We start from the raw sequence: 12170 nt of genomic DNA, 5'->3' as shown, positions 1-12170 counted from the left end.
CTTAACTGGGACATGGATAATAAATGCTTGGGCTGTTATAAATGCTACAGTACCAACCTCTGATTCTGTAGATCCTGTGTTTAACAATTTCCTAATAACACAAATAAAAAGACTAATGAACTCTAAAATTCTGAAACAGTAATAAAACTCTAAAATGGCATTTTTTCCCCCTAAAGCCATTGGCCTTTCTCTCCCTCCCCCTCCTCCTTCCCTCTTCCAAATTTTGGATAGAGCCACTGTCATGGGCTTCAGAACTTCTTACTCATTTAACCAGTCTTCAGTAACCCCCAAATTTTAAGGCTGGAACAAGCTACAGTACACTACAATCAACAGGCAGCAACATGAATTTGAAGTAGCCTCTTGCTTATCACCCGATGACTCAAATATCAGGCTGTGTTTACAATTTTATTACATTTTTGAAAAGCAGAAAGCAAACCTACCATGATCAAAGAAGACTCTGGCAAGGATGATTCTGCTGGTGCAGAAGACACCAGAATTAGAGTCACGAGTGGTAAAAATATGACGCACTGATCTTTTTTGCTCTGTTGAGGAGATGGGAAGTGAAGCATCAAAGAGACTAAGAAAAGAATATCTGCTCAATAGAACTTTCTGAGATGATGTAAATGTTCTGTATCTGCATTGTCCAATACAATGGCCACTGGCCACATGTGGCTTTGAGAGCTTGAAACATGGCTATATGACTGAGGAACTGAATTTATTTAATTTTTATTAAAGTTAAGTTGACATCGTCACATGTAGCTAATGGCTACTATATAAGGCAGCACAGCTCTGTGGGAACCAAAGAAGTCTAAATCTGTGGTTAGTCTTGGGATGATGAAATAGACATGGCAAAATGTGAGAAATACATTCGAAGCGTTTAGACACACGGCTTGGTCTAGGGCACTTAAAGACAAGTTCCAACAGTACTGGGCATTGAAAAGATTTAATACCATCTATAACTGAGCATTTACTAGAAGAGCAAACACTGCTTTTGAAGGTTTTGTGCTATATGTGAATGCCTCTTCCAGTAAAATCTTAAACTCCGAATTGGACTTGAATTAGATATAAACAAGATTATCTTCAATCTTCAGCTATATTATAAACTAGGTAGGAGGGTACCACAGTCTACAGTCTACATTTGCTATCAATTCTTCAGAATTTTTAAAAAAATTACTACCTCTATTCCTTTTTTTACTACCTTGATTCCTATATATCATTCCCAAAGTAATTATCCAACATTTTGTCCAATATTATTTTCTCATATCTAATGCAATAAGCTACGAAGTAGATACACAAATGTTAAGGGAATGGAAGAAACAGAATGAAAAAAGACTAGGCCTATACTGCTCTCTTTTACATTCATTTTGTTTGTAAACCTTCTTAACATTTCGGTTGAAGTTTGAAGCTAAACTATGCATTTAATGCAAACCCCTTTGTATGGTGTGCAGAAATCCTAAATTTGGGTAGAGCACATTACTACTACAATTATTACCCTGATTCTAAACTTATGTTTATCACTCATTATGAAGAAAAAAACATTATTTAATCTTTAAAAACTGCCTGTGGTATCAAATAATCTTCATAATCCCATACCATTTCCAGCAATGCTCACACTGATCTTTAACTAAGAGTTCTGAAAAGGCAAAAAGCAAAACAAAACTCTTATCTCAAGTCCACCCTTACATGACATAGAATTCTACCACACAGAATTTAGTTTCACCTTTTACACAAATAATTCATTTTTCCGAAACTTTCCTAAATCTCAGAAGGTCAATCCTGAGTCTTAAAATTTTAGATATACAACATGTATTTCTATATTAACAATGTGCTTAATTTGGCCCTGTGACTGGAAACACATTTTTTTAAAAAGATGCAACTGATCAAATACAAGATGGTAACATTAAAAGAGAATTACTGTTTGAAAGTGGTAGAATTATTCACGATGCTTCTTTTTACCCCTAATGTTCTTTAATATTACTGCTTTCAATTTAAATGTTAAAGAGTTATTGACTGGACTCTCTATTCCTTTATATTTATAATTGGCTAATGAAATTTTCTTTAAAAATGTTTCATATTAAACAATTGTGCATGTAGGCATACACAACCCTTTATAAAATGAATACTTAATTTTATATGTATATTACTGGATGGATTTTTATTGGCTTAATCAGTTTACAATCATCCTAAACTATTGAAAATAACTTTAATATTCTTCCCTTATAGCACTCTGCTTTTTGTCCTTCCATTTTATGCAACGAACAAATATACCTTTAGGTTATTCTTAACTGCTGAAAGGCAAGCACACATTCCAGATGATACTGCAGAACATGCATATATTGAGTCACAGGATTTACTGCAGAATAGTCTAAAAGAAGATATATGCAGTGTTCTGAAGTAAACTATCAAAACATTTTCAGTAAGAATACTTTAAGTTTTGCATTTATAAGCTTAAGGAAAAATATCAAAATGAATATTTTACAACCTCTACCAAAAAAAACCCCATAACCTCTTTATCTTGTCACAAGCACAAAGCAGCTTACCATTCATAGCTGTGGGAAACTGAGCCATCATGGTCCTGAATTTTCCTTGCTAGCTCTCAGCCATCTGCAACATAAAAACATTGTGCCATTAATAATACAACAAGGGCAGATCACAGCTTTAGTGGACCAGCTTAGCAGTGGGAACGTCTGTCCCCTTGAGCTCACACTTCCAACAGAACACAATGCAGAGCTTCTGCTGCTGCTGAAGAGGCAGGATTTACATTTAGGGTAGGAGACTTTGTTGGGTAATGGTGCTGCCTTTAAAATAGAAACATTTATAAGAAAAACAGTCCCATATTTCATAGCAAATACTGAATAAAGAAACCCTTGGCATGAATCAATTTTGTAGAAATTAACATGGGAAATAGAAAGGTTGTTATAACTAGGCAAGATGCTATTTCAGAGAAATCCACTGTATAAACTAAGCATGTAATAACTTGGAAATCCATAACATTCTTTTCTTTAAAAAATCCCCAAATGAGAAAAATATCCAAAATAAATGTGGGACAGAGTTCTACAGGTTTATAAAAATTGTCCAGAATTATTATAATATATAAGTTTATTTAAACATAACTAAATGTGTTTGGCAAGTACCCTGTACTAAAAAGAAAAGCGACTTTGAATTTTAACAGCTGTGATTTAAATTTCAACTCTGCTATTTTCCTAGCTGTGGCAATGGGAGAGTTATTTAACCTTTTTGAGTCTCAGATTCCTCATCTGTAAAAATACTCTGCAGGAATATTTAAGTATTAGACATATTCCAATACACTGCTTGACACACAGTGAGTGTTTGATAAATGGCTGCTATTTTGCAAACATCCAAGGAGGGAGTGTGCAATGTAATTTTGAACCCTGAATTATTTTACTATGAATAAATACAAAATGCATTCCATGAATCTTAAGGGTAAGACCAGTTAGGGACAGTGAAGACCTAGGAAATTTATAATAATGTACTTAGTAATTAAAACCACGGATTGTAACACTGCAGAGGAAAATCACTACATTAAAAAGACCATTCAGGGGGCGCCTGGGTGGCACAGCGGTTGGGCGTCTGCCTTCGGCTCAGGGCGTGATCCCAGCGTTATGGGATCGAGCCCCACATCAGCCTCCTCCACTGTGAGCCTGCTTCTTCCTCTCCCACTCCCCCTGCTTGTGTTCCGTCTGTCTCTCGTTGGCTGTTTCTATCTCTGTCAAATAAATAAATAAAATCTTTAAAAAATAAATAAATAAATAAAAAGACCATTCAGTAGCTCATCTATTTACCTAAATCACTTAAATATTAACATCCTTAGAAGCCAAGGAAAAATGTTTGCACAAGCCATGTGAACAAAGAAGGCATGAAGAGTTACACATCACAGTGGAAGGTGTCACCAGAGGAGCTGGCTAACCAGCTGCTAAGAAGTGCTACAAGGCACCAGATCTTAGTGAATTCAGTGTGCTCAAAGAGAAGTACGACTGTATCAGTATAACCACCAAAAGTTAGTCACACCAACAGAAGACTAGTATACACATCTAATTTATTGATTTACAAAGAGAAATTTAATAGCCGAGAAAACTAACAGTACCTTTTCTTCCTATAAAGCAAACTAGCATCTACTAAATTTCAACCAGACCACTGTGTAGTTAGGGAAGGGAGTTACCAGTGATTGGAATGCTTAATGACATCAGGCATTGACAGTCAGATACATTTATCTACACAACAAGAATAAGCCAAGGACTGCACAATAGGGATTGTTAAACCTCCAATAATGCTTTGAATGACACTGCCAACTTTACTCTTCTGACTCCCAGCTTTTTTGTATGCTACCACTATATACCATCCTCCCTCTTTAAGTATATACTCTTTCTTTAGATGTTAATAAGCTTTAGTGCAGCTTCCGCACAGCAAAGAAAACCATCAACAAAACTAAACTATTGAATGGGAGAAGATATTTCTGAATGACATATCTGATAAAGAGTTAGTATCCAAAATATATAAAGACCATATAAAACTCAAAGCTCCAAAAACAAATAATCCATTTAAAAGAGACACAGACATTTCTCAAAAAAAACAAAAACAAAAACAAAAAGACATAGAGATGGTCAACAGACACATGAAAAGATGTTCAACATTACCAATCATCAGGGAAATGCAAATCAAAATCACAATGACATATCACCTCATGCCTGTCAGAACGGCTAAAGTCAAAAACACAAGAAACAACAAGTATTATTGAGGATGTGGAGGAAAAGGAACCCTCATGGACTACTGGTAGAAATGCGAACTGGTGCAGCCACTGTGGAAAACAGTTTGGAGGTTCCTCAAAAAATTAAAAGTAGGATTACCATATGATCCAGTAATTCCACTACTGCGTATTTACCCAAAGAATATGAACCCACTAATCTGAAAAGACAGATGCACCCCTATGTTCACTGCAGCATTATTTACAATAGCCAAATTATGGAAGCAGCCCAATTGGGTAAAGAAAATGCGGTATACATATAGAATGGAATATTACTCAGCCATAAAAAAGAATGAAATCTGGGGCACCTGAGTGGCTCAGCTGGCTGCCTTCGGCTCAGATCATGATCTCAGGGTCCTGTGACTGAGCCCTGCACTGGGCTCTCCGCTCAGCAGCAAGTCTGCTTCTCCCTCTGCCTCTCCCCCGTGATCTCTCTCGTGCTCTTGCTCTCAAATAATTTTAAAAAAAGAATGAAATCTTGCCATTTGCAACAGCATGGATGTAGAGGGTATAATGCTAAGTGAAATAAGTCAGAGAAAGACAAATGATTTTACTCATCTGTGGAATTCAAGAAACAAAACAGAGAAAAAGACACACCAAAAAAACAGACTCTTAACTACAGAGAACAAACTGATGGCCACCAGAGGGAGGTGGTGGGGGAAAGGGTGAACTAGGTAAAGGGGATTAAGAATATACTTACTATGATGAATCACTATATTGTACACCTGAAACTAATATACCACTGTGTTAACTATACTGGAATTAAAAAAAAAAAGCTTTATTGCAATGGAGCTTTAATCCTGTTACCACACTTAGACTTTACCTATCACTATACTCTTCCTAGGTAGGAAGAAATTCCACCTATATGCAAGTTAGTTTTTTCTTCATTCCTTTCTCAAAAGGTAATATAAACTTCAGGTATTAGAGTTGTCTACTGGGGCGCCTGGGTGGCACAGCGGTTAAGCGTCTGCCTTCAGCTCAGGGCGTGATCCCGGCGTTATGGGATCGAGCCCCCCATCAGGCTCCTCCGCTATGAGCCTGCTTCTTCCTCTCCCACTCCCCCTGCTTGTGTTCCCTCTCTCGCTGGCTGTCTCTATCTCTGTCAAATAAATAAAATCTTAAAAAAAAAAAAAAAAGAGTTGTCTACTACACAGAAAAATAATATCTAAACATGGTGGGGTAGTTAAGAACTCACTTAACATGGGATTAAGAACATTGGATTTGAACCTGTAGCTCACAAGGAGTTGTAAAAGGTAATTTTAAGGAGAGGGACACAGATTTCACTTAAGACAATCAATGGTGAAGACAAGGCCACAGGAGTACCAGGGGGATCAGTTAGGGAAGAGATAAGAACAGTAACTGGCACCTGATTTAAAATATCGGTAGAAGGAACAGAGCAGATGGGATGAATTGGAAAAATAAGGAAGGGTTTCAAACAGGTAGCAGCCAGAAACTCTTTAGATATGAAGGATTTTGAAGTAGAAGGCATCAAAGCGATGACTCCCAGAATTTGTGAGACTGGGTGAACCGTGGTTTTAAGAAAAAGTGAACACAGAGGAAGTCTCATAAATAAAGTTATGAGTGATACTTCCTCAGTACAAAAATTCTACAAAAAAAAGTATAATTTTTACTTCCCCAATTTTAAATTGTTATCAGTAATGTTAAACCGAAATAAGTCAGCATGCCTGCAAAGAAACGGTTTACTTACAGATACGCAGTAGCAAATAGCAAGACCTGTTTTATTAGGTCTCTGAGACTGAGTTTCAAAATGAAGGAGAAAAATCCTCCAAAAGTATTACATGCGAAACACTGTATAACTGCATAAAAGCATGTGAATTATCAAAGACAGATTGAAGAGAAAGCATGCACTTACAAAAGACAAAGAATAGGATCCCACAGTCACAAAGCCTTAATCAGTTAGATCTAGGTCTAAAATTTAAAGATTATCTGTCCAGGACTTTTGGTTAGTCATTACATATTCCATGAATACAACAGAATGCCACATAATAGATACTCAGTCATCACTGGTATAATTCTGAAATAAAACCAAAGAATGAATCAAATAATATAATAGGAAGGGACGGCAAATCCCTTCAGTGAAGCTGAAGTTAATATCACAGAACTTTCTTTACCTGGTACATGGGATTTAGCCAGCCATGCATGCAGGTACCATATTATTACGTGATGTATACATGTAACATCTGATTGACTGTGGTAACATCTGACTACGGTAGCGCAATTTGTTGGAACCAAAAAGCTTTTAAAGCATACTATTTCATATCTGTTATGTTTCTATCAATTCTCTCTGCCATGTTGTCAAATAACTACCTCATGCTCAACAATCTACTAATCTACTTACAGAATAGTACTTGTACAAATAACAATTGAAATTTTGAAAAAGTAGTCATTTTACACTTAAAAATCAACTATTTTACTTTATGTAATCATACTAGCTACCATTTAATAAGTGCTTACTATTAATGCAATACACTTCTATTAATCATCTACTATGTGTCATGCTCAATACGGAGAATCTAATAGGTTGTGTGCAAGGAGCTTCAGAGGACAAACAGAGGAGCTGGCAGAACAGGCTTCCAGGTGCCAGATACTGCTAAACACCTTTGATAACACTAATAATGTTCACAATTATCCCTGGAAGGCAGGGAATATTGTACTCATTTCACAGATGAAGAAACAGAAAGGCTAAATTACTTGCCAATATTCACTGAGAGATGAAGCCAGGATGCAATCCCAAATCCGTCTAATTTTAAAGCCCAAGAACTTCCCATGGGCTTTATATGCCTCTTCTTCTCTTAAATGGGGATAATAATTAAAGATGAATAGGTCACAGTTTCTTGAAAGCAGCCCCTCAACTTAATGTTGTACATTTGTAGGGAGAAGGAAAACAAGCCAGAGATGTCTTCCAACACATAGGTCTATTGCGTACATAAATTAGGGGACAGCTAATTATTTCTTTCCTCTTGGTATAACCCTCTCAGAGGAAGAAAAGGGTAATCAGCATCTCCCCAGGTACGTGCCTGATGCCTATATTTCAGGTGTGTGTGATTGGAGTCAGCATCCAACAAACATCCGTCTCCATTCCTTAGAAGGGGTAACATGATGATGGGCAATCTTGGCAGTTTGCAGTTATCATGTAATTAAAATGCTGTGATAATTACCTATGGCTTTAGAATATTCATGTAGAAAAAAGAAGAATATTCATATGGAGCTTTCCTTGCACATTATAAATTAATGGAGAACTGTCACTGTTACCTTTTGAGACACCAAGCAAAGACGTGTGGTAGATAACAGGCCTAAGGCAAAGAAGAATGCTACAAATTAATATAAAGCAAATGCCATTTTAGAACATGGCAACTACATTCACACTAACGGAGAGGAAAGTAGAAATGCTTCACCAGGAGCAGGAAGTCCTTCTTCAAGATCCAGATGGGGGAAAATTATAGCCATTATAAGTTAAAAATAGCTCAATTAAGGTTGGATTGGGGGGGGGTCTGTCTAGAAGAACAGAATTTTAGAAGGAAACAATCACAATACTTAGTTAAAAACTCCATTTTCAAGATGGGAAGACTGAGAGACTGGTATGAGCTCACACAGCTAGTCAGTAGCAACACTGGTCCTGGAAACCACATCTCTTATGTCCAGTGCTCTGGGACATAAGAGTTTTCCAACTTGCCTGACCATATCACCACTCTGGGACACTTACTAATCTAGAGATTCCCAGGTACATCACTGGGAGATGGTGTGAATTAGGGCATGAACCTCCTAAAATGGTCTTACTGCCTTGAGACCTTCCACAGAGCTACTAGTTTTCTTCCAAAACACCTACTAATGCCCTTCTCCTTCTTAAATTACTTCACAATTACAAGTTCAAGCCCAAACTTGTTAGTATGAAACATGGTGAGTAAGAAACATGATTCAGAACCTCACCTCAATCTACTTTACCACATTCATCTCTAGACACGTCCCCTTGATTCAGATGTCCTAACTACATCAGCTTTTTTTTTTTTTTTGAAACAGTGATGCTTTTTTCACTCCCCTACTTCTTTGTAAAGAGCTGTTCCCTCTGTCACGTTCACCACACTTTCTTCTCATTCTTCAACTCTGAACTCAACAGACACCTCTTATCTGAGAGACCTGTGTCCTCCCAGTTAGTCATGGTCTCCTACATCGTGCACAACACTTGTTCGTCCCACAGTAACGTCATGTATCACACTGTATTTCAACTGCACGTGCTTCACTTGTTCTGGGCACTTTTTTTTTTTTTTAGGCCTAGTGCCTACACCAGACCTTCCAGAGAAAATGTTCAATAAAGATTTGCTGAACAAATGAATTGGGTAAAGGAGTAGTATGGATAAGATAAACAAAAATGAAGCAAGGGAAGCATGGAGCGAGGCACTCTGGAACCGAATTTCAGAAAAGAAACTCCAAACAACTTCCTCGAAACCCTGCAGGCACCGGAGCTCTGGATTTTAGACCAAATTATCCTTTTTTGGCCTTTCCATAACTTGTTACTTTTTCTTTTAAGTATACTTTTAGAGATAAAGTTTTATGGCCTGTTGAATTCTGAAGCTTTTACACTGGGATAGAAAGACTTGGGTTTTTCAATTATACTTATCATGTTCGTTAAACATTGTTTAGCTTAAACAAATTTGACTGAAGGTCTGACATTCAAAAGCAAGATAATCAAGTTCCTGAAGGCATATCTTATAATCCAGTGCCTCCTCCATTTCACGTGCTATGTGCACAGAGCCAGCTCTGCAAACTTACTGATTAATTGGGGAAAGTTCCTTCTTCATCTGATTCCTAAGGAGATCAAGGTCGGTCTCATGAGAGGATGACTGAGGCAAAATTACCTTCTTTACAGTTTCTGCAGCAAGAGGAAATTCACAGTGTACATATATTCTCCACACCTGTTCCCTATCCAGCCATCCCTTCCTTCATTCATCCATTTATTTATCAAACATAAATAGTCACTATAATAAAAGAATTTGAAGAATGTTATAAGAACTCAGAGGACAGAATTACCACTACTTGGGAGGTAAGTTAAACTAGGGCACATATCACAAAGGAGGAAATATTTGTGTAAGAATGATCTAACATGATCATGATGGCAAAGAAAGTGGGTTCCATGCATCCTCAGAGTGAAAGACATTGTATAGGTGTGTGGATAGGCAATGATACAGAGAAAGGAAAGTCCATGAATCTATGGGAAGAACTGGTTAAAGGAAAGTACACAGCCAGTATCACAGCAGAGCCTTTCCTATTCAAACACGGGGTGATTTGAGAGCCATGTGATTTCAAGAACTCACTTAATTTTAATTGTTAAAAGAGACCTTAAGAAACCCAATAGTTTTAAATTTTGCTCCTTGCAGTTCTAGAAATTTCAAAGAGATACAACAGATGTAGAGTAGGGAAGAGGAATGGAAGGTTGGGAGAGGATACCAACTTCAATGAAAGGAGCTCTGTTTTTGTGTTTTATATACTGAGGCTTCTCTATAATATTTGGTTTGATGATTTTTTTAAAGAATTAAACAGCACACTGAATTCCATCCCCTTCATTTTAGAAACAATTAAAGAGAAGCCAAAGAGATTAAGTAACTTGCCAAGAGCACACAATTTAAGGAACAAAGTATGTCATGCTATTGATTTTGAATTTCACTGTGCAAGTCATGGAGAGCCAGTATTTTATTCAAGATAGACACCCAGATTTGGTAGTCTCCAGGGACTGGAAATAGTTGTCATCAAGTCAGTGAGTAACTTCATCCAGGGAAAGCATATATAAGAAACAAGAGAAGAACCTGACATTTTAAAGGCAGAGGAAGAGAATTCTGACAAAAAATATAGGAACTGAATTGCACTTGAGTATCTTGAGACAGGGATACCAGTTATGAGGGACTGGCATAATCCATACGGTGAGAATATGAACTTGGACAACAGAGAAGAGGAATTTCCGAGCTAGAATGGACAGCATTTTCTGATCAGCTAAATGCTGCTGATGAAAGAACATCAAGGTAAGTTTCTATCTTGGGTGACTGTAGAGTGGTAATATTAACCAAGACAAAAGCTCTAAGAAAGTAGAAATCTGGATATTAGATTTGGGGGGTAAGCAACAAAATGTTCAATTTTCAGTTTACCCAATCTGATGCACCTACAAAGACATCCAGGTAGAAATGTCTACGAGATGGTAAGGATTCTGTCCAGGCTGCAGACCCAGATTTGGTAGCTACCATGGATTGGGAATAGCTGTAAACAGGTCAGTGAATGACATTACCCACAAAAAGCACGTACAGGAAACAGGAGAAGAATGATCAGAACAGAGGTTGAGGAAAAGGAAAAATCAGAATATAAAGAGAAGCATTTCAAGGAGACGATGGTCATAACTGTCAAATGTCACATAAGTCAAGACTAAGCCATTAGTTTTGGCAATCTGTGCAGGGAACTGGCTATAAGTCAAACTGAAGCAGACCCCACAGTAAATGGGAGTAGAAGTGTAGGTGACTGAAGAAGTATGCTGTTAAAGGACAGAGGAAGAAAGGGGGGGAAGAGAGATAGGAGGCTTCAGGAAAGAGGCAAGGTTATAAGGCTTTCCTTTTAGATGGGAGAACAGAACTATTTTTAGAGGAAGAGGGAGAGATTTAATTTCCAAAAGGAGAAGGAAAGGAGGTTACCTAATAATGAACGCTAGAGTCCAAAGGAAGTAGACAGCTCCAGAGTATAAAGCTAGAACATGGGGCACACATCTCTGGCTCTGGGAATATAGGACAAAATAGATAGTAAGGCTTAATAAAGACACATACAAGTTTGGAAGCGGAAGGAAAAGGAGTTGAGAAAGTACAGCTTTTCTTTGGGTCCAGACAGTCCAAAGGGCAGGGCTGAAAACAAACTCTTGGATCTTCTGGGGTGCCTAAGCACAAATTTCTCTTCTCTTCAAGCAACAAGAGAAGGTCACGTGCAAATATGTTTCCATGAATCAACCAGGTATGTGCATTTCAGCTTGTGTACAAATAGCTATGCCTTACACATAGAAACATTTGTTACATGAATGAATGTGGGAGAAAAACATTCTAGGCAGAGGTAATACACGCAAAAGCAGAGCAAAGAGCGTGGTCTGGGAAAATAAGTGGCAGTTTATTCACATGAAATAGTGAAGAGCTTAACAATGCAAGGAACTATAACAATAGCTGTAAAAATAATTATTATATTAATGCCTAGCTGACAGAAATGTAAATTAGCACAACAACTCTTCTGGACAGGAATCTGGAAATGGACCTATTTATAGCCTGCCTTCTTCCAAAAAGAATTAAAGCTCATGTAAAAATACAAAAACATTAAATTAAAAAGTATATGGGTAAATGAAGGTAAATAAAAATAAGTGATCACTTTCAAC

General features: G+C 37.3%; 1 protein-coding gene across 12 annotated transcripts in view; it reads right to left on the bottom strand.

Moving 5' to 3' along the window:
• The window catches only part of ITSN2 (intersectin 2), a 133243-nt gene that overhangs the window by 103767 nt on the left and 17306 nt on the right, over positions 1 to 12170 (bottom strand). For 6 of the 12 annotated variants that reach the window (XM_087863815.1, XM_087863814.1, XM_087863818.1 and 3 more), the window contains exons 2-3: positions 2541 to 2604; positions 441 to 542 (exon numbers count right to left, since the gene is read on the bottom strand). In XM_087863815.1, the coding sequence (XP_087719941.1) occupies positions 441 to 542; positions 2541 to 2571 (133 nt within the window). In that variant the 5' untranslated portion in view covers positions 2572 to 2604. Of the gene's footprint in view, positions 1 to 440; positions 543 to 2540; positions 2605 to 12170 lie in introns of those variants that run through there. The other 6 variants (XM_087863823.1, XM_087863822.1, XM_087863819.1 and 3 more) reach the window with 1 other exon arrangement.

The sequence above is a fragment of the Ursus americanus genome, chromosome 7, assembly GCF_024610735.1.
Source record: "Ursus americanus isolate L20-20 chromosome 7, mUrsAme1.1.p, whole genome shotgun sequence".
Lineage (NCBI taxonomy): Eukaryota > Metazoa > Chordata > Mammalia > Carnivora > Ursidae > Ursus > Ursus americanus.
This window is presented reverse-complemented; position numbering and strand designations above follow the sequence as displayed.